Below are 24,470 nucleotides of genomic sequence, written 5' to 3'. Positions count from 1 at the left end.
CAACTCTCATGGTCACCATCAATGCTCGCCTTGCATATCCTAACCATAAGTTAGCATTCTTCCGCAGAGTGCCTACAGGGTTGTGGATGCCTACTAGGCGTTTTCACCACATGGCTTCATCATTCCAGCAATCCGGCGAAGGGCTTTCGCTGCGCGAGCTTTCCAAGTCCTGTGTCTTCACATCCAAGCTTCCTGCCGATCCTGCGTTTGAAACACCGGAAATATCGCATCGAGCTCCTCGTGAGGCTCTGGGACCGCGCTTAGTAAGAGGTGCGCTTTACACGTTTGTGAGGCCCGAGCCAGCAGAGGAGTATGAGATTCTGGGGGTAAGCCCGAAAGCCTTGGACGATCTTGGACTCGCAGCTAGTGAAGCAATGACACAAGAATTCCATGCCCTGGTTTCCGGAAATGAATTTCCATGGGACCAATCTAAGGGTGGAATATATCCTTGGGCACAATGCTATGGAGGTAAGTCATGCTACACTCACACTGATTTTCACATGTACCAATCATGGAAGGCAACTGACTAACATTCTGAAGGGTGGCAATTGTACGTTACAGGATTCGTGGATTGGTAGCCCCATGCATCCTACTGACAAATGTAGTGGCTCATGGGCTGGTCAACTAGGGGACGGTGTGCGTGGCACCTGGCTGCAATTGAATCCAATATATGTATTGAATTGACACTGAGCAGCGCGCTATAAGCCTCTTTGAGAGCACTAATCCATACACGAACATGCGTTATGAGCTGCAGTTGAAAGGAGCTGGACGGACGCCCTACTCACGCTTCGCCGATGGCAAAGCTGTGCTCCGGTCGAGCATCCGAGAATACATTGTCTCTGAAGGTGGTCCCCCGAAGAAATGCTATACTGGCAGAAACTAATTGCTCCTTAAGCTCTTTCGGCACTCGGTATTCCAACGACCCGGGCCTTAGCCATCACTTTATTGCCGCGATCGAAAGTGTTGCGGGAGCGCATTGAACCGGGAGCTGTTGTAACTCGATTTGCAGAATCTTGGCTCCGTATTGGCACTTTTGATCTATTGCGTGCACGTGGAGACCGCGACCTGATTCGAAAGCTGGCGACATATGTCGCCGAAGAAGTTTTCCATGGATGGGAGACTCTCCCTTCTGTTGCGTACTCAAACAATGGTCAATCGTCGCCTGCCATGGATAGCACCTCCAAGAATACTTCAAAAAACGAAGTGGAGGAAAATCAAGATTTGCAAGAAAACAGGTTCACAAGGCTTTATCGAGAGATTGCACGCCGCAACGCCAAGACTGTTGCTGCCTGGCAAGCCTATGGCTTCATGAACGGTGTTCTGAATACGGACAACACCTCGATTTGCGGCTTGTCGATGGATTTTGGCCCTTTTGCATTTATGGATAACTTTGATCCCCACTACACGCCCAACCATGATGACCACCTACTGAGATATTCTTATAAGAATCAGCCTAGTATCATCTGGTGGAATCTGGTCAGACTTGGTGAATCCCTCGGAGAACTCATGGGGGCAGGAGACCTAGTGGATCATGAAGAATTTGTGAAAGAAGGACTGACTGAGACCTCTGCACCGGCCGTAGTCGAACGTGCCGAAAAACTCATTGAACAAACAGGCAAGGAATTCAGGGCTGTATTCCTGAGTGAATACAAGCAACTTATGAGAGGGAGGTTGGGCCTTCAAACGGAGAAAGAGACAGACTTCCAAGATCTGTTTTCTGAAATGCTTGACATGATGGAAGCATTGGAGTTGGATTTTAACCATTTTTTCAGGAGACTTTCGAACATTTCACTTTCAGATATCGAGACAACAGCTCAAAGATCGGAAATGGCGTCAATATTTTTCCATAATGAGGGTTTCGAAAGTGTCAGCTTAACAGAAGCAGCAGCTAAAGAACGCATTGCGCACTGGCTTGAGATATGGAGAACTCGCGTCTTGGAAGACTGGGACACGAACAATGATGTAGCGAGGCAAACGTCAATGAAATCGGTAAATCCAAGCGTATGTTTCTCTCGGGAGTGAGGATCGAGATATTTGGAATTTTGTGCTTGTCCGCTGACTTGAGTATCACATAGTTCCTACCACGTGGCTGGATACTTGACGAGGTCATTGACCGCGTGGAGCACAAGGGGGACCGAGATATACTTGGGCGAGTGATGCAAATGGCGCTGAAGCCTTTTGCCGAAGATTGGGGTCTAGATAGAGAGGAGGAACGGCGGTTCTGCGGTGATGTTCCGAAATTCAAAAGAGCGATGATGTGCAGCTGTAGCTCATGAAAGAGAGTTTTTGTCCCTTGCGAATAATTGATATTCTATTTATACAATGGTAACATTTTTTTTGGATATGTTGTAGGTGCTCTGCTCGTTCAGTTTCCTTCGAGCCTAAGATACTACCTCAAAGCGAGAGTCCGTACCGCCTTCTAGATAGCAGTAGTGAAAGTACGCAATGTTGAAACAATTCGACAATGACACTATAAAGGAAGGGTACACCTCGAGTTGCCAAGTGGTGAATATAAGGAAGTAGGAAGATCGAATATGTCAGCAAGGAGGTCCAAGATAGGGAAAAGTTCTGTGGAATCGATGTAGATTGCTGTTAAGATAATTCCATTATCGTGGACAAAAGTCTTCCGCAGCACACAAGTGATTTCATCTATTTGTCCACCCGCAACACAATGCACCTATCAGTCCTCAATCTGACCTTACTGCCTTCAAGTAAGACAGCAGATCGTTCATACAACTCCATGGCGGAATGGATATCTTTCGGATATCGAACAGACCAGATATGGTTGATAGAGGTATTCAAAGCCTGGCTCGTATGCCATGTCAGAGATTGGCTTCAGGATAAAGCGGGAGAAATGAATTGCAGATCGTCAATGAAAGTGCGATCGAGGTGCATATTCCCGTGTCTGGTCCCATGCGAGACATCGTGACAGAAGACAAACAGTCCAGAGTGCATTCAAACTAGTTAGGGCAGGCAGCCTGAACGTGTCCAGGTTGCTTGCAGTTGTAACACACGCGTTCACCCTTGGCTTCGGTGGGGCAATCGCGGGAAACGTGTCCAACTTCACCGCCTATGTGATTGTCAGTTTCCAAGCTGAGGTTGACTGAGCGGGATCATACTCACAGTTGTAGCACTTCTGGCCGTTAGTGCAGTCGCGAGCCATGTGGCCGAAGCCACCACAAGAGTAGCAAGTCTGCTGACGGCCGCCGAAGCCACCGCCATAGCTACCACCCTGGGGACAGTTTCTCGCGATATGGCCGACCCGACCACACTTGTAGCACTCCTGACTACCACCAGCAGCGCCGTAGCTCTCGCCCGAGCCAGCCTGAGGACATTCGCGGGAAATGTGACCAGTGGCTCCACAACGATAGCATGACTTCTCCTTCGGGGCTACCGTACATTCACGACCTGCGATATGTCAGCTGGGTCGGCCAGGATCGAAGTATACAGCATTAGTGAACAACTTACTGACGTGTCCCTGACCTGAGATCGGAAAATCAACAAGTCAGACCAATTTGACCGCTCAACAACTGGGTAGCTTCCAAAGGCCAGTGGCCAATAGTCAAGATAACGAGAAGGGGAAGTGAATGCGAAAGGGTCTGTGGGAAAACTGACCACCACAGTTGTAGCTGTAGAGTATTAGTAAGTGATTTTGTTTCAGCCAGGAACGTGATAATCCTCACCAAGTAGGGGTACCCTTCTTGGGGCAATCGCGGGCCTAAGAATAGTCAGACTCCTTCAACGACAATGCCACGGCACAGGCCGACAGGACGAGCTATGATGCTCTCCGCCAACTTGTTCTGGGAGTAGGCGATGTTTACCTGATGCGAGGCATCGCCGCCTAAATTGCAGAAAATTAAAAAAAGATTAGTGTCTATAATATCCAGGTGTGCATGGTAAAATGATTTGTTCACTCTCTGGAGGAGCTTTGTGCAAGTTGCTGAGGCCAGATCCGCGCCTCAAGCGTCCCGAGAAAAAGAGATTGCAATATGTACTCGATTCCAATGGGGCTAGAAACAAGAGAAGAGACTTGTGCGACCAGGGAAGACTTCAGATTCTGGATGCAAATATGACTTGGAAGCCAGGGAACAAGCTACTTTCTGGCTTGAGCTTCAGGACTCTAGGACTCTGTAGAGGCCAAGAGAACTGCTAGCCAGAATCGCGCCCTCGAATAAAGTTTTGTTTGTTTCAAGAAGTAGACTTACAGTTGAAGCATCCACGACCTCCAGCTTGGAAACTCATATTGTCTTGTGGAGGAAGATAGCTGGTTTGAAAGGGGTTGAGGTAACGAAAGAGGGGAAGAAGGGCGGTGATTTTGGGAATTTTTTTTGTGAGGATGGATGGAGGTTGAGGGGAAAGTCTCGGCGATCAGAAATTTAGTGGTAATAATGAGCAGGAAGAGAGGAGTCACCCTAATTAATGCAGACCATAAAACAGAGATATGCTAAATCGGTGCGGGGGAACCTGCAGGGCTTTAACACTAAGAACCGCCGCAGTGCCGCACACAACGCCAAGGAACGAGGACACTTGACAAATAGCCTCTTTTTCTCTCTGCTCGCACTTCACTTGCAATTGCGGTGTAATTCAGTACAACAAATACAGAAGGGCATGTGGTGGTAATAGCAGGAGAAAGAGGATTTATAATCAGTGTGTCAAAAATGGGGAGGGCCTCACTCATAGATCAAAACAATCCCCCACTCCCATCTCTCTCCTCCACCATATTCTCAGCGCCACACGACTCCTTTCTATGGATTGACCACTTTGACTCTCAGGCTTCTCTAGCGAGGCCATCCTGATGAGGCTGGGGTCAGTTGGCAGCACCGAGGAATCTCTGCCTACTCATAAGGAAAGCGTGTTGTTACCAAGAGGCGCCTGGGCTTTTCAATCAATCGTAGCCTCGCTTCATTCAGCGAACGAAGGACTAAGACAGGAGGGCGAGCCGAAGGGTGAGCCGGACGCAGGGCCTCTGCTATGTTATATATCAAAACTACAAAAAGGCATACCTCCCAAGGTCCCCTTGAAGCCCACCTCATTATAAATGAAGACCACCTAAGTGAATGTTACATGACAATTTCACCTACTATACATGAAGCCTGCCTTGGACCTGAGTATTGAAGCACAAGTCTCCTTGACTGGAATCCCACTGGCTGGAAACCTCTCTATACATAGAATACTCGACCTTGGCCCACTCATGTGAAGTCATAACATTCCAGCATGTGCACGTCAAGTCCATTCCCACGCAGTAGGAGGACACATTGATCATCAAACCCAATACAACCACTTATTTCAGGCATGCGGTGCGGAAATCCTGTGGTTTGTAGCAGAGCATTAGTTTTTGTCGGAGAACTCGACCTGAGTTCACTGATATCACCCTGCCTATTTCCAGGACTAACTCGAATACTTTTTCCATGTCTCCGCGCTTGTTGCCTCCCGAAAGCTGAGACTAGGGCTTCAAGTTCCCACACTCTTACCTCATCTCCCCGGGAGCTTACCGATACCGCCCTGCCACGATCACTCACTTGCACGGCCGATACTGAGGATGTATGACCCCAGAGCCGCTGTGCACCTTTGACATACAAGCCCGCGGACGTGGAGACAACAAGATACACGGTTAGAGTATTGTCCGTGTGGGCCGTTATCAAATAAGGGTGCGAATAAGAGACGGAAGTCGGGGTTTCCTGATGATGTATAGCGGGTTCAGCCGGCCTCATGCACAACCCGCCCTTGGTATTTGTTGCACCCCACGCGCACGGCGTGTCGATCCTCGAGTAAATCTGACCAAGTGGCGGACAAACTCCATACTGAGAATCCACGGTTGTTGTGAGCCGCGAGCACTTCTGCTGTAAATCACTCAGGCTGAAATGTAATTCTTGAATCCCCAAAGACCAACCGCAGCCGACATGGTAAAAGCTGTACACTATGGAAGATACAATATCAGAGCCTACCGAACGAATCGAGATTGACAGCGGCTCTAAGATGCTGTCTGCCTCGAGACATGATAATAAAGCCGGTTCCTTGGGCAGCAAACGGCTACGCGCATCGGAATCAGTCGTGATTTTGAAAAGTGACAGAACTTTATGATCGGATGCCAAGAGGATGCAGGGGTAAAGCGAGGCTATTGTAGTAATGCTGCCGCTCGTCGATCCAGCGCAAGTGGTGCGGAATTTCAGTGCTGATGCAGCAATGTCCAGGTTATATATTCCGAAGTGACCGTCTTCAAATCCAAGAACAACCTCGATTGTATTCGGGTGAGAACCAACCATTGCCGCCATCGCTGTGGGCAAGGCAGCTAGAGGCGTTCGAAGTTTTGCCAAGGAGATCTCTGCGAGGTAGTACGCGGGCATCTTGGTAGACTTAGCTCGAAGCCAGTTGTCCCGGTCGACAGTGAAAATAATACCAGCACAAAAAGCGACCAACGCTGATCGACCATATGGGTGAGAGAACTCGACTTCGGTGACACGACAGATTCCTTTAGACCAATTGTGTCTCAGACGGTATTGGCCCTTCCAATCCATAGCCCTTCCTTCATCTGCCAAGTGACCATGATCCAGCCATGTTGACACCTTAGGAGAATATCTGACCTCTGGATGGGAGACTACGGTACGCCTCAAGTTTGCTAATCGAGGTCGAATCCATCGGTGATAATAATGTCGCTTCCAAATTTCTGAGTCTTCTGCAAGCGCCTTGAACCGGCATGACAACCTTCATCATAAATTTTCATCAGCTAAAGTCTTGACAGAGACGAGTTGAACAAGACTAGAACGTACCGTTGACAGACTATCAAAGACGGGATTGGTAAGAAGGATAATATGTGGAGTAGTATTTCATCGGAGAGAGAAGAGATTATATTGGGTTGGCGCCCACGTTTCGAGGGAAGGGGTGCTGGGTTTCCACCTTCGTAATGTCGTTTAGACATTTAACCAGTAATAGCCACAAAGCAAGCAAATTACTCGGGGCGAAAGATGAGATACAACAACGCAGGAATCGACAAATTATTTCATGATTGCCAAAGCGTCATGCTGTACGCCTTTCAAATGGACATGGTTAGGGTAGCTAGTTAATTAACTACTCGTAAGTTACTACCTCATATGTGCCGCAGGCAGCTGGCTGAACAGATTAGTTAGTAACTTACATGAGATCAGCGCTTACTAAGGTCGAGCTTATGCGACCAGGAGAGATCATAAAACATCACGGAGGCATATCTTAAATTGCTTGGCAGATATTTGGCACTGTAAATCCAACCCCTATGTCCCTTTAAATCAAACACGTTAACTAACTGACTTGCTTATTCCAGTCATATTGTTATTCATAGTACATAAATCAGAGAATTTCACCATTCATGTGACCCTTCATTCGCAGATTGATGATGTCCTTGTGATGGAGGCTATTAGGACGCTTCGATCTTCTCTCACTCGAGCACTAGAGAACAGCTTCGATGAGGCTATCAGAAATGTAAAAGCCGAGAGCTCCTACCACGATGCGAATACACAATCAGCTGAACAGAGGGCCACGAATGCTGAGAAAGAACGGAATAAGGCTATGGAAGAGTTGGACTCGCTGAAAAATGCCATCGCTCTCCTACGTGAAGAGCTACGCCTTACCGACTTTGAGTCCGAAGACGACAAGGTTTCTACGAAGAGGTTTCGGGACTTTGAAGCAAGATATGCCCCAAACCAGGTCTTACATCATTTCAGCCATGCCTCCGGTGACATCGCAGATATCAACCCGTACGCGATCAAAGCCGTTGCTGAAGCATATACGGCTCTATATGGGGAGGCTCAGGAGCTTGTTATGGCCTCGTGTGAGCTCAGAAAACAAGTCAAACGATACAAGGGAAAGTTAAAGTTCTGGCAAAAGTGTCTCGAGCTTGATAAATTCACTTTGGTGCTCGAAGGCACAGCAATTGAGTTCAGATGCACTGGAAAGATCTCTATTGATACCCAGAGCAAGCCGCCGGCCGCAAACCCAGCCACTTCTGTTCTCGTATCGGGCTTAAATGATCATGGCATTGAGGATGAAACCTTGACCTCCCCACCAGAGGTCTTGAGAAGGAACCATCCTGATAATAGTGATGCAGGTCATTGGGGCGCAAAGAACAGAAACTGGAGCAGATGCAACGGTTCGATTCGAATGTCACCAGCGCAGCCAACACTAACACAGTCGGGTCGGTCCGAAATTGAGAACGTTATTCCAACTGCTCAGGTTTCTACGTCGGGGATGAAAGCACCAGAGTCCGAGTCCATAATATCGCAAAATGCCCCGAAGGCTTTTATGAACCGGTGTTCAACCTTGACCACAGGTGAAAGAACACCGGCATTGAATTCTACTTTAGTCAAAGATGAAGATCTGTCTCAAGAACCGTTGCCCAAACTATCATCCGCGATAAGAATTGTTGGCACCCAAGATCTAGACGAAGTTGGTAGCACTGTCGAAACCCCCAGAAAGAGGAGGAAAGTGCGAAATAGTGAAGTACAAGGCGATGCCTCGAGAACAAATACCCCAGCAATTAGTGAAGATAGTCAAAACGCAGATCCACCTCCGCCACTATCTTTCTCCTCGCCAAAACAACCTGTTGTGCGGGAATTTAGCAATGCCAACCCTGGAGGTAGAAGACGTGCTCGATCGCCAGGACGACCTCAAGAAGAACCTCAAACGCGACCCGCAAGTACCCACATATCTTCATTCATAGAAGATGGCGATGAGAGCTTCTTAAGTCTACCTTCAAGGAAATTGCACAGAACATCTGGGGCAGGAGCTTCAGGTCTCACCCTAGGTGTTGCCAGCGAAGCTACCACTAATCAGCGTCTACAGGGTCTGCTCGAGGGGCAGTCACCTGCTAAATTGGAGTTGCAAACACTGCTAAGGGACTCGGGCGTTTCAGACAGGGCTCCCAAGCGTCCTTTCGCAATGATGGAAGAAATACCCACAGTAACTTCCTTTTCCGATGGGTTTGAAATAACAGAAATGCCGCAAATAGCCCCAAACAATGGAGCTTCGAGAACCGCATTCGTCAATGACTCCCTGTTGCCTGCAAGAGACACTGCAGTTCACCCCGCAGGAGGTTCTCTAAGAGCACGGCCGATTCAACATCTTGACCTCAAAGACTTCAAAATCAACCCGGACTTTAATCAAGGTTATGACTATGCTTTTCACAGCGTGGTTCACAAGAAGAATGAAGTGAATTGCGCCAAGGGATGCACCCGTTACGATTGCTGTGGGAAGAAATTTCTAGGTTTGGCACGAATGAATGGCCTTCCAGCAGATGCAATGTGCTCCAGTCAGCAGCACGAAATGAATGACCAGAAAATTCTTGAAGAGTTTCTTGGCGACAAAGAACATCTGATCAGTGAGTTGAGTGTAGAGGATCGGAATCATCTCTTGCAAGAAGCAAAGGCGAGGCTGATAGCCAGTGAATTTGGGAAACACAAGCGACAGCATCAACGTGCCGGGTCCCCGCCCGGGTTTTGGCGTACTGATATGCCTAGCACGCAAGAATTGGAACGCGACCACCAGGAAGCCAAGAGACTCGAGAAAGACCTGGTGAAGGACAGGTATAGAGAAGCAACGCGGCCGGGAGGTCTCTGGAAATTTGCGGATGAGTGAGCAGGTGTGGTACATGATCATTGGGGAGCCTCCATAGTCAGTCCATATACGTACATAAGTTATCAAATCTAGTATCTTAGTCATCGGTGTTAAATTAAGTTAGTTTTTCTGCCAGACACTGTGCAAAGGCCATAATGCGACACCGTGCCAAGAATCCCCGGATTCAGCTGAACCTCGGCAGGCAGGGCGGTGTTCAATGTATGATCCCTTGGCAGACGCGGCACACGTGCCTCATCTCCCGGGGATTGCCCACTGCCCTCCGCGGATGAACCTGATTTCTTCCTGTGAGCATAGCTCTCCAGCTGAGCCTGACTACACCTAAAAACGAACTGCTTCCGCTCGCCGCTCTGAATATTTAGCGACACCATTCGTACTATTGATTCCCCCCTTTCGTGGAGATGGACGCTACATGCAATACTGAGACTGCCGCCTCTGCTGCCCTGCTACGACCATCAAGATGGTTGCTGTTGTACGAAGAATTTGTAACCAAGAACGCTAGCTCTGTAAGCCAGGTAGAGTCGGCGCTGAGATCCCTAACATATATCATTCCAGGTTAGGACCACTGGCCTGTTCAGTTACAGTCTCCGGGGAGGAGAAAAGCTAATGTCTTCTAGGGCGATACCGAGACTCGGAAATAAGTTCGGAGTGTGGTATGTTGCCCCAGCATTAGTAGTGCCAGTCTGCAAATTCTGTCTGATCGCCTAACTTTGTGTGAATTGCACAGTACATTCGGGAGTCCAGCTACTGTCCCTTTATCACAATGCTCTTGTTTCTCGAGTTGTTTCCAGATTACCGCCGACTATCCCGCGGCCGATACCGACTCCTCACACGCGATATACTAAATATTGGACGTCTCGCTCTTCGATCTATCATAAAGTTGCACTTGCATTACAGATGGTCCAGTACACAGAACTGCTCTGGGAGATGATTGCCCGTCGACGTGGGGAGAAGATCCGTTGGCGCGTCGTCATCTTCATTGAAGCCATAAAGGCGGTCTGTCGTCTATTACTTCTTCGTCTTACAAAGTCCAGGCCATTGGTAACCCCTCCGCTGCCTGAGAGAGACATTGATCCCAGATCGCTAGACAAAGTGGACAGCGATTGGAATGGGATGCAAACGCCCGTTAGCGAACGATCATCAGATTTGAGCTGGACAATGCCTAGGACGGGCTTATCTCTCCCGTCGCTGCCAGAAGTAAATGATGTCTCCCATTTCCTGATATCCAAGGTCCTCACCGCCGACGACATCAAAGCCCCCAAGGCTCTATTGCATCGCGTTACTGGCCACGGACAACTAGCTGAAGTACTATATATCCTCCGGCCAGTGGTCTACGCGATAGCGTTGCAAAAATACAGCGAAGACAGGCATAGCTGGAGACCTTGGTTGGTTGGATTTGGCTTAGAATATGTGTGCCGACAGCTTGCTAAGTCTGACTTTCGAGAGAGAGTTGCCGGCGGCCTTCGAGGATTGACTGGGCTTGAACGTGAGGAACTCAGAAAAAGAGGCTGGGCGATGGGTTGGTGGGCCATGCGGGGGGCTTTCTATACGAACTTGACCAGGTGCGTGCTCCGAACCCACCCTTGCAGCGGCGGAATAACACTAATGATTATAGACCTTGGCTACGCAATTTAACTGGGAAGATGAAGGGCAAGCTCCTGCTTGACTTGGTAGGCAGCGTCATTGACGACTACGAATACCTATGGGATAATTACTATTTTTCAAGTGCGACGTTGTGATCTTTCGTCCCTTTAGTTGCACTTGCAACTCAATTCAAATTTGTACTACTTATTGCCATGGCTGAGATTCATTTAAGACGGCTCTGTGACTGACTGGTCGTGATCCGCTTGCCTTTACTGACACGATCTCACCTGGTTTCCCCCCACATCTGAGGTCTGCAGTCAGCGCTTTGTGGACGTTATCTCTTTTTGGGCTATTATGATGTATGTGAAACGGGTATTCAATTTGTCATTATCGTCATAATCCTCGACTGATCCGAGGCATTGTATGCTATGTCATAGAATGTCTGTTGACCTCGACCCGTACCATTCTCGCAGTTCATGGTATAATTTGGTGTTGGCACCGGCAGATGTCAAGAGGAAGTCCTTTAGCAGTGAATAATCTTCCTCCGCCGGCCAGTCGACTTTCGACCCTCCCTTCAACTCCAACATCTCCTTTGCAGTTCCCCAGCTGAAACGACATTCGGGTCCCCACCCGAAGATAGGATCCATATTGTTTCGAAGCCAGCCGACACATTTCGAGTCTGAGGGATATCCGCTACCCCAACTTTGAATGGTGGCCTTTAAAGAAGGCTCTTCAGTAGCACATCTTCTTGAGACCTCTTTGTGGCTTAGCTCCAACGCAATGTCCCTTGTCACTTTGGCTACAACACTTGCGGCGCTGACACAGGGATACAAGGAATCAGCCTTCTTAGCCACTGTTATCTTCAGGGAAGGGAAAAGTTTCTCCAATTTTTGTTGATATGTCACGGGATTTCCGATAGTATCAATGTAGACCTCCCTCACATTCATGCCTCTCTCCTCAATGATGCCTCGGATGATCTCAACCGTAGCATCCATTGCCTGAGCATTGAGATTGTAAGACCCAGCGCCTGGTCGCATCATGCCTGATGAGATGTCGCGTGCTGATAGCAGCTTCGTAGCCCATCCGCAACACTCAAAAAGCGGATTGCCAGGGGTGCACAACACTCTCATTAGGTTCATGCGCACCCCGGGCGTAAGCACCTTGCTATCATCGAAGCTGTATTTTCGAGAAAGAAGGGAATGGTGAAGCTGCTGCGGCAAATAGAAGGCACTGTAAACCATCGGGCCTAGGACAGGACCGCGCCCCGCCTCGTCCACACCGAGGACGAGATAGTCGTCTTGTGATGGTTCATTCCCGGTAGTCGAGTTGGATGAAGCGAGGAAGAGTGGGCGTGGTGAAAAGTAGGAAAAGGAGTCACCAGATAGCATCTTAGTATGATCTATGCTGGGGGGTATGAAGTCGCCTGTGAAAGCCGAAGTTGAAGAAGCTTTTGGAGATAATTCGCAGACATTATCTTGAATGGATTCCCCCATCTTCTGCGTTCTGGGGTGTCAGTCAATTACAGGCGACGCAGGTCTTAACTGAGACAAAAATAGGCAAGCATCCAGAGCACAGTGAAGTTAGAGGATTGACTAGCCGAGGCAAGAAAGAAAGGGTGAAGAGAATGAAATTGAAAGCGCTGCTGTGGTATCCTACCTAGGAAGCCCGAATATCTATCAACCGGCAACATGGGGACGCGTCCCAAACAGTTCAGGACTAGCGCGTGTCACACCTTCGCCGCCGCCTCCATGAATTCCAAACTCCCCACCGTAGCAGTCGGTGCCATTTCGACTTGGACGACTTGTCGCGCTCGAGAGTGCAGTATTCTTTTAAACTGAGTTCCCCCATTTCAAGTACTTAAGGAGTTCCGTGCCGCGAAAATCTCAACCACGAAGTACATATCCGAAGCAAACGACGCGGATTCTTTCCATCCTGCCACAGTTCTTATTCTAGCCGCATACAGCTCCGAAGCTCCGCAGTGATGGCTCCCCGGGGGCCCTCGAAAGCTCGTGACTACGATTACGCCAACGTTGGAAAAGCCGGAAGGTAGATATACACCTTGGAAATAAACTTGCTTCCCATTGCCTCTTTCTCAACTCCGTCCGCTGTCACTATGACTTGCCTTCTGCTTCACTGGCTAATGCGAGCGAGCGGTACAGGCGCACAGGCATAATCCTGAAGGAAGGAAGGCGTGATGAATTCGGCATGGAAGAAGTCGATGGCATATTCTCCTCCCCCGAAAGCTCCCCGACGAGAGACAATGGGTTCGGCATTCGGAATGAAGCTTCAGTCGGCTCAGATGGCATGTCCATGGATGAGGGTTTGTAGACTCTTGATACACCTACATCATACATGCTGACAGTGAGAAACTTATCTACGTAGGAACTAGCCCTGGCCCTGCAGACTATTTAAACAGCAGACGTGGCTCTTATTTACCTCCCCCTGTCGCACGATCGCCTATGAAAACTGGGCTCACAGGCTCCCCACGGCGAACGCCCGGTCTGCGGTCGTCGCAGAGTCCACAGCGCAATCACCTCTCCTCCAGTCCTTCCGATGGAAAGGGGTTGGGAATCGCAAAGAGCGAATCATGGCGTGACATATCCCCTCTGACCAATCGTTCCGCGAATGCGACACCGTCTATGAACCACCTGCACAGCGCGCGCATTAGCAAGAAGACTGAGATAGTCGCCCAACAGCTCATAAGCCAAGGCTACTCTGATAGTGATACTAGCATTCAGTCAAGTGGCGACGAAAATGCGGATGTGCTTAGACAGGAGCATGATGCAGTGGAAAGCATTCATGCCGACGAGGACGTCCTGACGCAGGACCCTATAGATGATTTGAATTTGGACGAGGCACGACCCGAGTCCCCATTCATTCTTGCTCCCAAAGCACGTACGAAAGGTCGACCTAAGGCTTCCTTCATGGCAAACGTGGATGGCATAAGACAGAAATTGCACAATCAGGACGCCAGTGATGTTTCTGATATAGTACAAGCAGATGCCACACAAAAGCGCAAGCGCCCTGGCAGGCCCCCCATGTCTCAGCACAGCGCAGCTCATGATATGATTGAGCAGAGACCGATAAAGAAACCTAGAGTGAATGCTCAGACTGGCCGAAGATCGAGTTCATCTGGCGACGCTGAGCTGGATAAAGTGGTGGAGAACTATATTAATCGCACGGGGCCGTTGAGGGGTCGGAGCTTGTATGTGTTGAAGCGCGAAGCCCCGTCAGACGACACTGCTACGCACACCCGATCGGGCCGCGTCTCAGTAAGGCCACTTGCTTACTGGAGAAACGAGCGATGTGTTTACGGTGACGGCGAGGCTATAGAAGGTCAAAGATTTCCATTGTCAACCATTAAGGAGATCATTCGCACAGAAGAGCTTGAGCCGGAACAATCCCACTCAGGCAAACGCCGCCCTTCAAAAAAGTCTCGAGCGAAACAGAGTAGAGTTGAAGACTCTGATGAGGATGCCGCTTATTTAGACCCGTGGGAAAAGAAAGGTGGGATTCTGCATGGTTATGTCAGAATGTGGGATTCGGAATCTCAGACGGCAACAGAGTCGGACATCGTTGGTGGGTTCACTGCACTCTTCCGAGTATTGTCAGGTTCAACATTAACTGACTTTACACGTAGATCTCGCATATGCCCCGTCTGGAATGGAGACCAAAAGTGTCAAAGACTCGTCGTGGCGATTCGCTAAACTCATCAGTTCTCCCTTCATGGGTTCCGGGATCGTTGAGTTGCCGCCTGGCGGAGTCAAAAAACCCAAAAACTCTAAGAAAATGCATATGGTCTTCTACATTTGCAATGGACGCGTGCAGGTAGATGTCTCAGGGGTACGGTTCAGTGCGGGCAAAGGCTGTGTATTTCAGGTCCCCAGAGGTTGGTTTCGTTTAGACTGCGTCCAACTTCCATCGGAAACTGACACACTTCTTAGGCAATTATTACAGCTTTGCGAATACGCACAATAAGGATGCACGATTGTTCTTCACGCAAGGCTGTCTACCTGAAAATGACGACTCTGCCCCTGGCTCTGCGACAAAGGCCGGTATCATGGAAGCTGACTCGAGCACACCGACAGGGCGCTCCACGACTACTGGGAAAGGTAGGCCCAGGGGCAAGCAGAAAATTGGGCCCGGGCGCAAGGCGAAATGAGTCACCTGCGTGCTATGACCATTCTACTTCATCTGTTGAGGATTGCTCCGTTCAACTCCTCGCCTATCCGCACTATGCTTTGCTCGCCTTTCCACCGGAGTGTTGGCTTTTGAATTAGCAAGTATGTCACTTAATTGCCGGGATGTAAGGATATAGTTCGTCACCACATATCTCCCATTTCTTTGGCGCTGGGGCGTGTGAGTCCAGAAGAATTGAGCTGCGATTACAAGCTTCATTGGAGTCTTATGCATCGGTTAGCGCAAGGTTGTAATTTCATGTAGTGGCCATGTCAAATTACTGTTTGTTAGATCTCCTCCATTTCGGCTTCCAAATCATCCAAACCCAAGGGCGGGAAGTCTCCTACTTCCACTTTCTCGGGTTTGACAAAGACACCCGTCTTATTCGGGCAAACAAAGTATCTCTTTCCGCCAACACTCCCGTCGTTCTTGCCCAGTGGCTCGTCGAGCTCAATTCCTACCCAGACTGGAAAATCTGCGGAGTCTACTAGGTCAAGGTCCACGCCAGGAAAGGGGATTGTCGGAACTGGCCCAACATAGCGAATTGTGCCGCGTCGAACATGTGGCGGAGAGGAGGGAAGGACAATGGCTCGATTGTTAACAACAATGCCTACCACGAACGCATTTGATCAGTGATTTGTTGTTTTATATCTCGAAGTTGGCAAGGGAGGACGATTTTCTTTCTTGTTGTTCTCATTGTGCTCACCTCTTTGTCCAACCTCTCCAATGTCTTTCAAAGCTTGGCTGCGCATCGCTTCTTCGGGTCTTGCAGCATTGGGATCGAAGCGGCCAAGCTTCTGATTCTTTTTCCACGCCAAAACAGAATTCGAGAGCGCTTCGTATGTGGATGTCGGCAATACATACTTCTCGACGGACGAGAGGTCTGTGAAATTAGGCCGCGAAGCCTGAGGGCGGTAATCATGGACCTTCGTAACAAATTCACTCATCAATGGACGATTCAAAGATAACGACTATGTACACAGCCGGTTCAGAGTGCCCTCAGAGGCGTCCCACATTGGTTCTCAAACGGCGTGCAATTGATAGGGGAAAGGAGGTATGGAGGGGAAGCAGGTGAGATCTTTGCAATGAGGATAGCGGACGGCTGTGGTACTCATGAAAGCCCAGATCAGCCTGCAAATTTGATGCAAGAAGTAAATCTTACCTCTATTTCGCAGCCTCTCATCAACCCCCAATCACCGATGATACTATTGTCATCTTCGACCCACTGATCTGGGCGCCCAGGTGACCTAAGGCGAAGACGCTGGCAGCTGGGCGGAACGCCAGTCATGGTCTCGAGCTTCGTCTTCAGCTGCATGACAGTCCATGTTGGAGTGACTCGGCGCTCCGTCAAGAAGCGTGGCTCAGCGCTGGAGCCTGTGCCAGGCGTAGTGATGACAACAGAAATATCCGCAGGGGTGGGTTGGAAAGCCATGACCGCTAGTTTGCGCAGCTTGGCAAAATATCTGCAATAGCCGTATTGTCCTTTCCCCCGTGGGATAGTACTCAGAGTCCGTGGACTAGACGATAGATCAAGTCTGCCCGTAAGTTAGATAACGAGTAATATGACAGGAAGTAAATGTGGGACCACAGGAATATTATGGTAGGTTGGTTTTGATTCCTTTTTGGTGCCCGGGGACCGAAGACGGGGGAAAGGAAGGGAAGAGATGAGATTGCAATGTACCCTGTCTGGCCCTATTACTCCCAGTGGGTATGAAATGGTGCTGTCATACAAGGACATGCACATAGACATGTACGTATATACCGGTGTAGATGCTTTTGAAGTGGGTGGGCATGTTGAGGGGGGCAAGAGATAGAGACAGATTAAGTGAGCCATTTCTGGTTAGCTTGATGCTCACATGCTTGATCAACACTTCAAGTAATCTGCTAGTTCAAGGCTCAGAGCTGGGTTCCAGTGTTAGGGATAATTCCTACTAATAGCAAAGATCGGGATTCTTCGTAGGTGCTTCTTGGCTGTGCCAATGCTGTTTGCATGATCTGAAAGGAGTTCACTACTAACTTGTGTCTTTAACCATGTACTTACTGTACTGGCAGTCATGTCTTAGTTGAATATTTACACAAGTGTGTGAATATTAGTCACTATCATCTGACTAACTTGGTTAGCCTTATCTAGTTATTCAGAACAGCTCCATTACTGTAAGTTAAGATGAGGCAATAATGAATAACTTACTATACGGTACTGGACAATCATGACGATACATGCTGAGGGACCTGGAAGCTGTCTTCTCGGGAAATTTCTTGTTCTGCTTGCCATCTCGAACGTCTCGGGTACTTTCTCCCATTCCTTCTTCTTAACATATTACACCACATTGGTTGAGTGGCCTTCATGTAGAAGTGTTATTCATACCACCATCACCATATTGTGTGCCTTTATCTCTAAGACCACGATGGCCTCCAATACCCTTGTCCCCAGCCAGGAAGAAGAAGACGCTTACGAAGAAGAGAATGTGCATCAAGTATACCAACAGATTGCACATCATTTTTCATCCACCCGCTACAAGGTATTTTCTTGTTTCCCTTGACTACCTCGGCCTCTTTCATCCCCACGTCCCAATGTACTGTATGTTCGTCACTAACCGTGGCCATGTCAGCCTTGGCCTATTGTGAAACAATTCCTTACTGACTTGAGGCCCGGGTCAATTGGCTTAGACGTGGGGTGTGGCAATGGAAAGAACCTGAGTGTAAATAAGGATGTGTTTATTGTAGCTTCAGATCGGTATGTTATCACGTTTATCTTTATTTACTTGTGACTAATTCCTGCTTGCCCCTCTTTCTGACCCCTCACCTTTCCATGATCATACCAGTCATGCCTCTCCTGCAAAGAATGATCCTAAATCTCAATAGAGATGATCATAAATATCCATATCCTGCTGGGTCTCAAAACTGACCCGCCGTATACCAGGTCTGAGAACCTTGTCCGCATTGCTCAAGCTCACCAGCCACATTCGACCGTAGTTGCCGACATCCTCAGCCTTCCACATCCCGATTCTTCCTTTGATTTCGCCATTTCGATCGCAGTGGTTCATCACTTGTCTACCCCAGAACGAAGGGTGGGTGCTATCCGTGAGATATTGCGGACTCTAAAGCCTGCCTCCGACACTGTGCCGGGCGGGAAAGCACTCATCTATGTCTGGGCTCTAGAGCAGAAAGATAGTCGTCGTGGTTGGGACAAAGGCGATCAACAGGACAGAATGGTTCCCTGGGTCATGAAAGGGACTGCGTCTGCTGGCAGCAAGCCCCAAGTGTTCCACCGATACTATCACCTCTACCAAGCCTCGGAACTAGAGCAGGACATCAATGACGCAGGTGGCTATGTTCTGGATTCGGGGTATGAAAAGGATAATTGGTGGGCAATTGCGATGCGGCCAGGTCCCGTGTCATCATAGGATGTGCGCAGAGGGTGCAGTGGACTATTTTGAGGTCCAACCCCGAAGATGATGCCGTATCACATTCTCATGCCATGGCATGCGATGAAGCCAGCGAGGGTCATTCCCCATGATGAACAATCCTTTTATTGCTCTTTTCCCCTGCCAAATCAAAACTGCACTGCAATGCAACTCTGATGCATTGGCAATGCGAAGTCCACCTATGCACATATCGAAGATGAACATCTATGATAAAACCTCCCTTGAAACGACCAATACCTCCAGCCAGCGCTATGCAATTCGTAACGACGCAATGGGGGAAAACCAATAGACATAGTTATCGTCACCGTTCCCCCGGCCTGCCTAGGGAAGAGTTCGAGGAGGAAGACCGAGATTTGGGCCGAATGGGCCGCCTTGACTACCACCCAGATCCAAAGGGCGGCTTATCCTATATGCTTCGCGGGGTGGCAGAAAAGGCGGAGGCGGCGCAAATGCGGGTACTCCAGCAGTGAGTTCCTCAACGGATGGAAGCTGCGGGGGAAGGTGTATCGAACGCGAACTCGATCCTTTCCTCGGCCGAGACAAAGATGTGCTGGCTCTGCGTGCTCTGGGCGCAGGTGGATCGATAGCAGTGCTTGACAGCGAGAAAGGAACAACTCCGGCACGACGAGCCATCTCCTGCTCTCCCAGTTGCCAATGCATGGCTTCCGCTGCCCGCCATGGAATCGCCATTTCCTCTGCGACCTTCGACCACATCTCGGCCTTGAACCTGTGATTGAGTCAGTCAACCAGAACCCACCATACCAAGTCGCGTTGATGTATTCGGGGGATGGCTCCAGGCAACAATAGCATACCTTTCATATAGTCGCGCAAGCTTGTTTTTCTTATCCTCGTCCCATTCACTTCTGCGTTCCAGATAATTCTGATAGTGAAGACGGCAACTAATGGCACTTCGCCCCGGAAGGCGCTTGCTGATATCTTCCCACTTCATACCACTGCCTCGCAACTCGATGATAAGAGCATCTTCCTCGGGAGACCATTTTGACTGCTTCTTGGCAGGGGACTCCGCCGTATGTGCTGGTTGAAGACGCTTGACAGGGACTGAGGAGGGAACCTTGGTGAGCGGCGGGACCGCCGATGCTGAATGAATAGTAGACGGTGTCGCCACAGGCAGAGCCGGGACCAATGAAGCTTGAGATATCGTATTCGTCGCATAGGAGGGCGCATTAGTCACCGAGGCGGTCTCTTCTTCATCTTGGGGTTTCAGTAACAGTGAGATATCCACTTTGGCGGAGGGTAAGATGGCCTGGTTTTGTAACGCAATCATATGCGCGATTAACAACGACGGATTGCTGCTCTTGGGTGAAGAACTTGCTGCTAGTATGGCTTAGAGGAGCAGTCAAGGCCGGAAGAGGAGACAAAGCAATGGGAGCTGTTTGTGCAAGGTACTCCCACAGGTTACCGTACGCGATGTGGAATTTCAGCGAATGTAGAAAAATGACCTTGAACAGGATTAATAAGCCCAATCCACGGATACGTCTGTGTTTATTTCTGTCTCCCGAAAATATCGACGGTTCACAGAAGCCAGGAATCTCTAGAGCGAGGAGCAAAAATTGGCACCCGGGTGCTTCCAAGATTGTCGGAATATAGAAAGCTGACGGGTAGGAACCTGTCCACGAGTGAGCCGTAAAGGAAGAGAAGCTGCAAAACAACAAGAGCAGGATGGAAGAATGGTTTCTGGGACGGGGATAGCAGATGGTGACTTGATATGTCAATATGGCGTTGGAAAAGCTTCTGAAGTTGTGCCGGGCTGACTGGTAGACCAACAAATGTGGTAGTGGGAAAGTACTGGCTAGGCACAAGGTATACAAGCGGCAAGAAAGAAGAAACGACAGAGGCAGGAGATGAAAGTCATTGAAATCAATCGTGAAGATCAGGAGTGACAGACAAGAGGAAAGGAAAAAAAGGCCAGACACGACAGTGGAAACGCCTGGACATGCATGAGAAACGAGATCATCGGCATTGACAGCTGATGGAAGAGACAGCAAATGAAAAGCTCAACAGTAATAGAGTACGTAGCAAGGTGCTGGTGGTAGCTAATACTAAGGTAGCAGGCAATAGGTATGGGGAACAAGAGACAGAGGCTAAAATTGAAGAGGCGAGGCCAGGGCCCAGTGGTGGGGGGGAGGGGGGGGATTGTTTTTTTTCGGGAAGCCGTTTAATAAATGAAGCACATTAATATGATTAGGTAGGCATGGATTGACCGTTGAGATTAATTAGGTATCCTACACAGTACTTTGATTTACTCGTATTCGGTAGATGGTTATTTTTTATTTCCCAGCAAGTCACTTCACTAGCTTTCAGTACAGAATAACTATCTACTCCGTATACAGGTTCGAATTAATACCAGCCTTGTGGACTACACTGGTCAGTAGCAGAAAGGGTCATTTTGACTGACTGACTTCATTGCGATCTCATCTGAACTACGAAGTACCAAGTAGTTAGTGAAACGGACTTCAGCAGGGTACAGTGCCATGCCTTGTCGTTGAAGTACATACCTACCTAATGTTCCTAGGGTTTTCTCATTCATCACCTCTAAAAGTGTATTCACACACCGTTATCGAGAGAGCACCTTCTTGGGTTCAATTATCTCCCAAGAATTGAATAGGAACAAGGTAATGGCCGTAAACTAAAAAAAAAAAAAAAAAAAAAAAAAAAAAAAAAACCGGGAAACAAACGAGAAAAAGAGAAGGGGGGGAGGGGAGAGAGAAATAGAGGACCTAAGAAATTGATTCAATTCAACAATACATAAAGAGAAGGGAACGGCCATAAGAACAACGGTTCCACCCGCGAATACTAAACTATACTGGAATGGAACACTTTCCTGGCGGTCAAACCTCGCCGGGAGCGTTCGAGCCTAGCCTCGGTCTGGTTATAATAGTGACTTGGTTTGTTGGTGAGGTGATTGTCTAGACGGTGAAATAAAACCCATTCAAACTACGACTGTAGCCCATAAGGTAAGCACAATATCTCAGGGCCCTTCGCTGGAGTTCGTACCCACTATCTTCCGTCGCGAACTTTGGAAAGAAGAAGGCAAGGCCGCGGGCGGGACATGCGGGATATCCACCGATCTCTGCTTCCTTAAGCTGTGATAGACTGGTGTCGCGTCACTGAACATGTATGGCAATGATAGGGATGAACCAGAAAAGGCAGAGTGGTAACATCGAAGGCAATATGAGTGACGAACAGTCCAAGCCACAAAGGCTTAGTGTTGGACAATTGAAAAATCCTTTTATGAGACTGGGAGGAAAAGTTCATTACATGACCACACATAGAATGGTGCATAGACCAGGGAAGGCAAAAACAGAAGGGGATAGGTGATTCAGGAAAATTAGAGGAGAAAGGAAATACCCCCACCCCCCTCTCCTTAGAAAGAAAAGAAGTGAGATGAAATAAGATGAAATAAAAACTAAATGAAGTAAAATAGGGCGAAGAAGGACTGCGAGCTAACCAGAGAGTTATCCCAAATTCGAAATAACAAGATAAAACAATAAAAGTAATAACAGACAGCCAGAGAACATGGTTCCTCCTTGTGGAGAACGCCATCATCCTAAACCGGGAGGTGGAAATGGTCTGAAGAGCTCCATTCCAACCAAAGGGCGAATATGGGCAATAATGGGGAGGATGCGTAACAACGACGGCGTCAAGTCGACTAGTCTCCCAGAGCCTCGGCCGAAACGGAGTCAACAGTCTCTGCTGTGGGTAAGAGGGCAGGCGGAAGGTCTGATTATATATTTACTCTACATAGTCAACTCAGAGAGTACTGGAGTAAGTAATTACCTTCCACTGGCTCCCAGTAGGTGTGTAAGTATGAGTAGATGTAGCAGTGGAGCACTGTACTGACAAAAATAGGGTTCTGTCAACTTTCAACCTAATCAACCAAAGCACTGGCGATAAAACCCTACCTCCTCATAAGATAGGTTCAGATAATTCTCCGACTCTGGCTTTGAGGCTGTCATCCGTCAGAGTGTGATTCCTTGTTTCTTGCTTTCTAAGTTGCCGCCTCGCTCGGTTCCTCAATTGCAAAATGTAAATTTACGAGAACCAAACGGTGCCGTATTCCCTTCCACCCAATGACTAAAGTCTGATGGGCTGGCCGGTGGTACCAGACCGTCGCGATGGATCTGCCAACGGCGAACGAGCCCCAACCCCCAGGCCTTAATTGGAAAGTATCGGCCCAGGTAATGATCATATTACTTGAGTACATACAGCGTAGTATGATACTGTACCTCGTGAGCCACTCGAATCAATTAACACCACTATCATTTCAGGAATATTGACTCACCGGCCGCTAGCTGGGATCTGGGGTCTTCAAGTTCCTACCTTAGCAACCACCTTGTCTACTTTCGGCACTTCAGGCCCAAAGTTCTCAACTGATCGACCTTATCAGGACAAAACCGCCGTGTAACACGTATGGAACGAGTAGGCAAGCAGGAAGCAAGCCTGCAAGCCTGCAACTGATGTGACCAGTCCTCTCTATCCAAGCCCTCTAAGATTGAGATCTCATCGAGTCAACCAAGCGAGTGGACCCCTCCGTCCCATTGTGTCCGGACTAGGACATGGGACTTCTTGGCTTTGGGCGGAGGTACCAACGGATATCGTCTAAAATATGATGGCAATAACAGTCATAATAATGGTAATAACAATGATAATAACAAATGATAATAATAATAATGATAATATTTGACTACGTAGGATACTCGAAACATGTGTAGTCCCGACAAGAAGTGATACATCCACTTTCCAACGGTGACAGGGCGGCAACTTGCCTTTTGCCGCGAAATGTGGAGTGGTTTGGTTAACTTCCGGGTTCCATGAGTGGGTTTCATGTTCACTTCCTGTCTCAAGGAAGCGGCGTGGGTCGGAAATTCTCTACAGATCTGTTTTAATGTTCCTTCCTCCTACTGTATATGATCCGGTGGTGTATTATTGCTTTGTTGCTGCTCCCGATCCTAGCCCGGTATCGGCTCCGTATGTACTGTACTACTCATAGATCTTCTTGTCTCTGGCACACCCATTTACCACATAAAACCAGAGCATATCATTTCAACATACATGCCTTCCAGGTCATAGTAGTCGATGATACTCATACTCCAGAGACTATATGCGCACTATATGCGCTAGATAATACAAATCAAAGTAATCTCAGCAATGGGTAATCCGTTACGTGCCTTTGAATTACTGAATCCCAGCTTTTACCTAGCTTTCCCAGTCTTCAAGTCAACACACAAAACCTTACTCCTGACCAGTACGCCATCGGGAAGCGTCTGGCAATCAGTGACCTTGGCTTTCCCTTCTCCACTGCTGATTATTGTATCGCTTGCTCCTCTTGATTGTTTAGCTACTCCATACCTCTTGCTGACATGCTCTGGCCAAATCCTGCTGCAGGGCTCAAGAACCGCCAGATGCGCAATTCCTTTGTGTGTGTGTGCACATGCTAAATTGAAGTAACTTAGGTCTGGGAAGCTCTGCCGATTGCATTTTTTTGCTGCAGTTAAGATTGATCCCCTATGGTCGGGTGGGATTCAAGGTCGGACATCATGGGTCTCACGGTATAATTGATCATGTACTGTACTAAATACAGCAGACTCAGCCACTTATTAAACTCACCACCCTTCAGTAATCTTGTAAGATGAAGATCCTCTGGCCTGGACCATCAGAAAG

General features: G+C 48.6%; 10 protein-coding genes across 10 annotated transcripts; 5 read left to right on the top strand and 5 right to left on the bottom strand.

Moving 5' to 3' along the window:
- Window positions 1–110: 110 nt before the first annotated feature.
- On the top strand, window positions 111–2,276 carry ASPACDRAFT_58238 (YdiU domain protein; the record flags this gene model as incomplete). Its single annotated transcript, XM_020203326.1, has 6 exons — window positions 111–468; window positions 541–550; window positions 606–636; window positions 695–845; window positions 896–2,001; window positions 2,076–2,276. 6 exons carry the CDS (start codon window positions 111–113, stop codon window positions 2,274–2,276), a joined length of 1,857 nt encoding a protein of 618 aa, XP_020059652.1.
- Window positions 2,277–2,568: 292 nt separating this feature from the next.
- On the bottom strand, window positions 2,569–4,325 carry ASPACDRAFT_76382 (putative zinc knuckle domain protein (Byr3)). Its single transcript, XM_020204695.1, has 7 exons — window positions 4,206–4,325; window positions 3,822–3,841; window positions 3,684–3,718; window positions 3,616–3,629; window positions 3,469–3,483; window positions 3,124–3,408; window positions 2,569–3,070 (listed from the first exon to the last, which is right to left on the bottom strand). The coding sequence occupies exons 1-7, from the start codon at window positions 4,240–4,242 to the stop codon at window positions 2,961–2,963; spliced, it is 516 nt and encodes a 171-aa protein (XP_020059651.1). The 5' UTR covers window positions 4,243–4,325; the 3' UTR covers window positions 2,569–2,960.
- A 653-nt stretch (window positions 4,326–4,978) lies between these two features.
- Window positions 4,979–6,923, bottom strand: ASPACDRAFT_76381 (WD domain protein). The gene is made up of 2 exons (XM_020204694.1): window positions 6,768–6,923; window positions 4,979–6,702 (listed from the first exon to the last, which is right to left on the bottom strand). Exon 2 carries the CDS (start codon window positions 6,513–6,515, stop codon window positions 5,190–5,192), a length of 1,326 nt encoding a protein of 441 aa, XP_020059650.1. The 5' UTR covers window positions 6,516–6,702; window positions 6,768–6,923; the 3' UTR covers window positions 4,979–5,189.
- A 279-nt stretch (window positions 6,924–7,202) lies between these two features.
- On the top strand, window positions 7,203–9,718 carry ASPACDRAFT_114302 (SAE2 C-terminal domain-containing protein; the record flags this gene model as incomplete). The annotated part of the gene is made up of 2 exons (XM_020195788.1): window positions 7,203–7,231; window positions 7,295–9,718. A coding segment is annotated over exon 2 (2,222 nt), but the record flags the coding sequence as incomplete, so codon positions are not given.
- A 283-nt stretch (window positions 9,719–10,001) lies between these two features.
- On the top strand, window positions 10,002–11,339 carry ASPACDRAFT_23359 (peroxisomal membrane protein PEX16; the record flags this gene model as incomplete). The annotated part of the gene is made up of 4 exons (XM_020199190.1): window positions 10,002–10,155; window positions 10,218–10,253; window positions 10,328–11,162; window positions 11,216–11,339. 4 exons carry the CDS (start codon window positions 10,002–10,004, stop codon window positions 11,337–11,339), a joined length of 1,149 nt encoding a protein of 382 aa, XP_020059648.1.
- Window positions 11,340–11,615: 276 nt separating this feature from the next.
- Window positions 11,616–12,677, bottom strand: ASPACDRAFT_23276 (ribonuclease H2 catalytic subunit RNH201; the record flags this gene model as incomplete). Its single annotated transcript, XM_020199181.1, has 1 exon — window positions 11,616–12,677. The coding sequence occupies one exon, from the start codon at window positions 12,675–12,677 to the stop codon at window positions 11,616–11,618; it is 1,062 nt and encodes a 353-aa protein (XP_020059647.1).
- Window positions 12,678–13,165: 488 nt separating this feature from the next.
- Window positions 13,166–15,346, top strand: ASPACDRAFT_58234 (Cupin domain protein; the record flags this gene model as incomplete). Its single annotated transcript, XM_020203325.1, has 5 exons — window positions 13,166–13,230; window positions 13,344–13,504; window positions 13,567–14,763; window positions 14,825–15,073; window positions 15,129–15,346. The coding sequence occupies 5 exons, from the start codon at window positions 13,166–13,168 to the stop codon at window positions 15,344–15,346; spliced, it is 1,890 nt and encodes a 629-aa protein (XP_020059646.1).
- A 136-nt stretch (window positions 15,347–15,482) lies between these two features.
- Window positions 15,483–16,957, bottom strand: ASPACDRAFT_76369 (tubulin-folding cofactor B). Its single transcript, XM_020204693.1, has 4 exons — window positions 16,526–16,957; window positions 16,070–16,289; window positions 15,645–15,973; window positions 15,483–15,588 (listed from the first exon to the last, which is right to left on the bottom strand). Exons 1-3 carry the CDS (start codon window positions 16,793–16,795, stop codon window positions 15,651–15,653), a joined length of 813 nt encoding a protein of 270 aa, XP_020059645.1. The 5' UTR covers window positions 16,796–16,957; the 3' UTR covers window positions 15,483–15,588; window positions 15,645–15,650.
- Window positions 16,958–17,768: 811 nt separating this feature from the next.
- Window positions 17,769–18,767, top strand: ASPACDRAFT_23283 (tRNA (carboxymethyluridine(34)-5-O)-methyltransferase; the record flags this gene model as incomplete). Its single annotated transcript, XM_020199183.1, has 3 exons — window positions 17,769–17,882; window positions 17,973–18,097; window positions 18,284–18,767. 3 exons carry the CDS (start codon window positions 17,769–17,771, stop codon window positions 18,765–18,767), a joined length of 723 nt encoding a protein of 240 aa, XP_020059644.1.
- A 342-nt stretch (window positions 18,768–19,109) lies between these two features.
- On the bottom strand, window positions 19,110–20,073 carry ASPACDRAFT_40625 (MYB DNA-binding domain protein; the record flags this gene model as incomplete). The annotated part of the gene is made up of 2 exons (XM_020200790.1): window positions 19,110–19,515; window positions 19,601–20,073. 2 exons carry the CDS (start codon window positions 20,071–20,073, stop codon window positions 19,110–19,112), a joined length of 879 nt encoding a protein of 292 aa, XP_020059643.1.
- Window positions 20,074–24,470: the final 4,397 nt, after the last annotated feature.

The sequence above is a fragment of the Aspergillus aculeatus genome (assembly GCF_001890905.1).
Source record: "Aspergillus aculeatus ATCC 16872 unplaced genomic scaffold ASPACscaffold_3, whole genome shotgun sequence".
Classification (NCBI taxonomy): Eukaryota; Fungi; Ascomycota; class Eurotiomycetes; order Eurotiales; family Aspergillaceae; genus Aspergillus; species Aspergillus aculeatus.
This window is presented reverse-complemented; position numbering and strand designations above follow the sequence as displayed.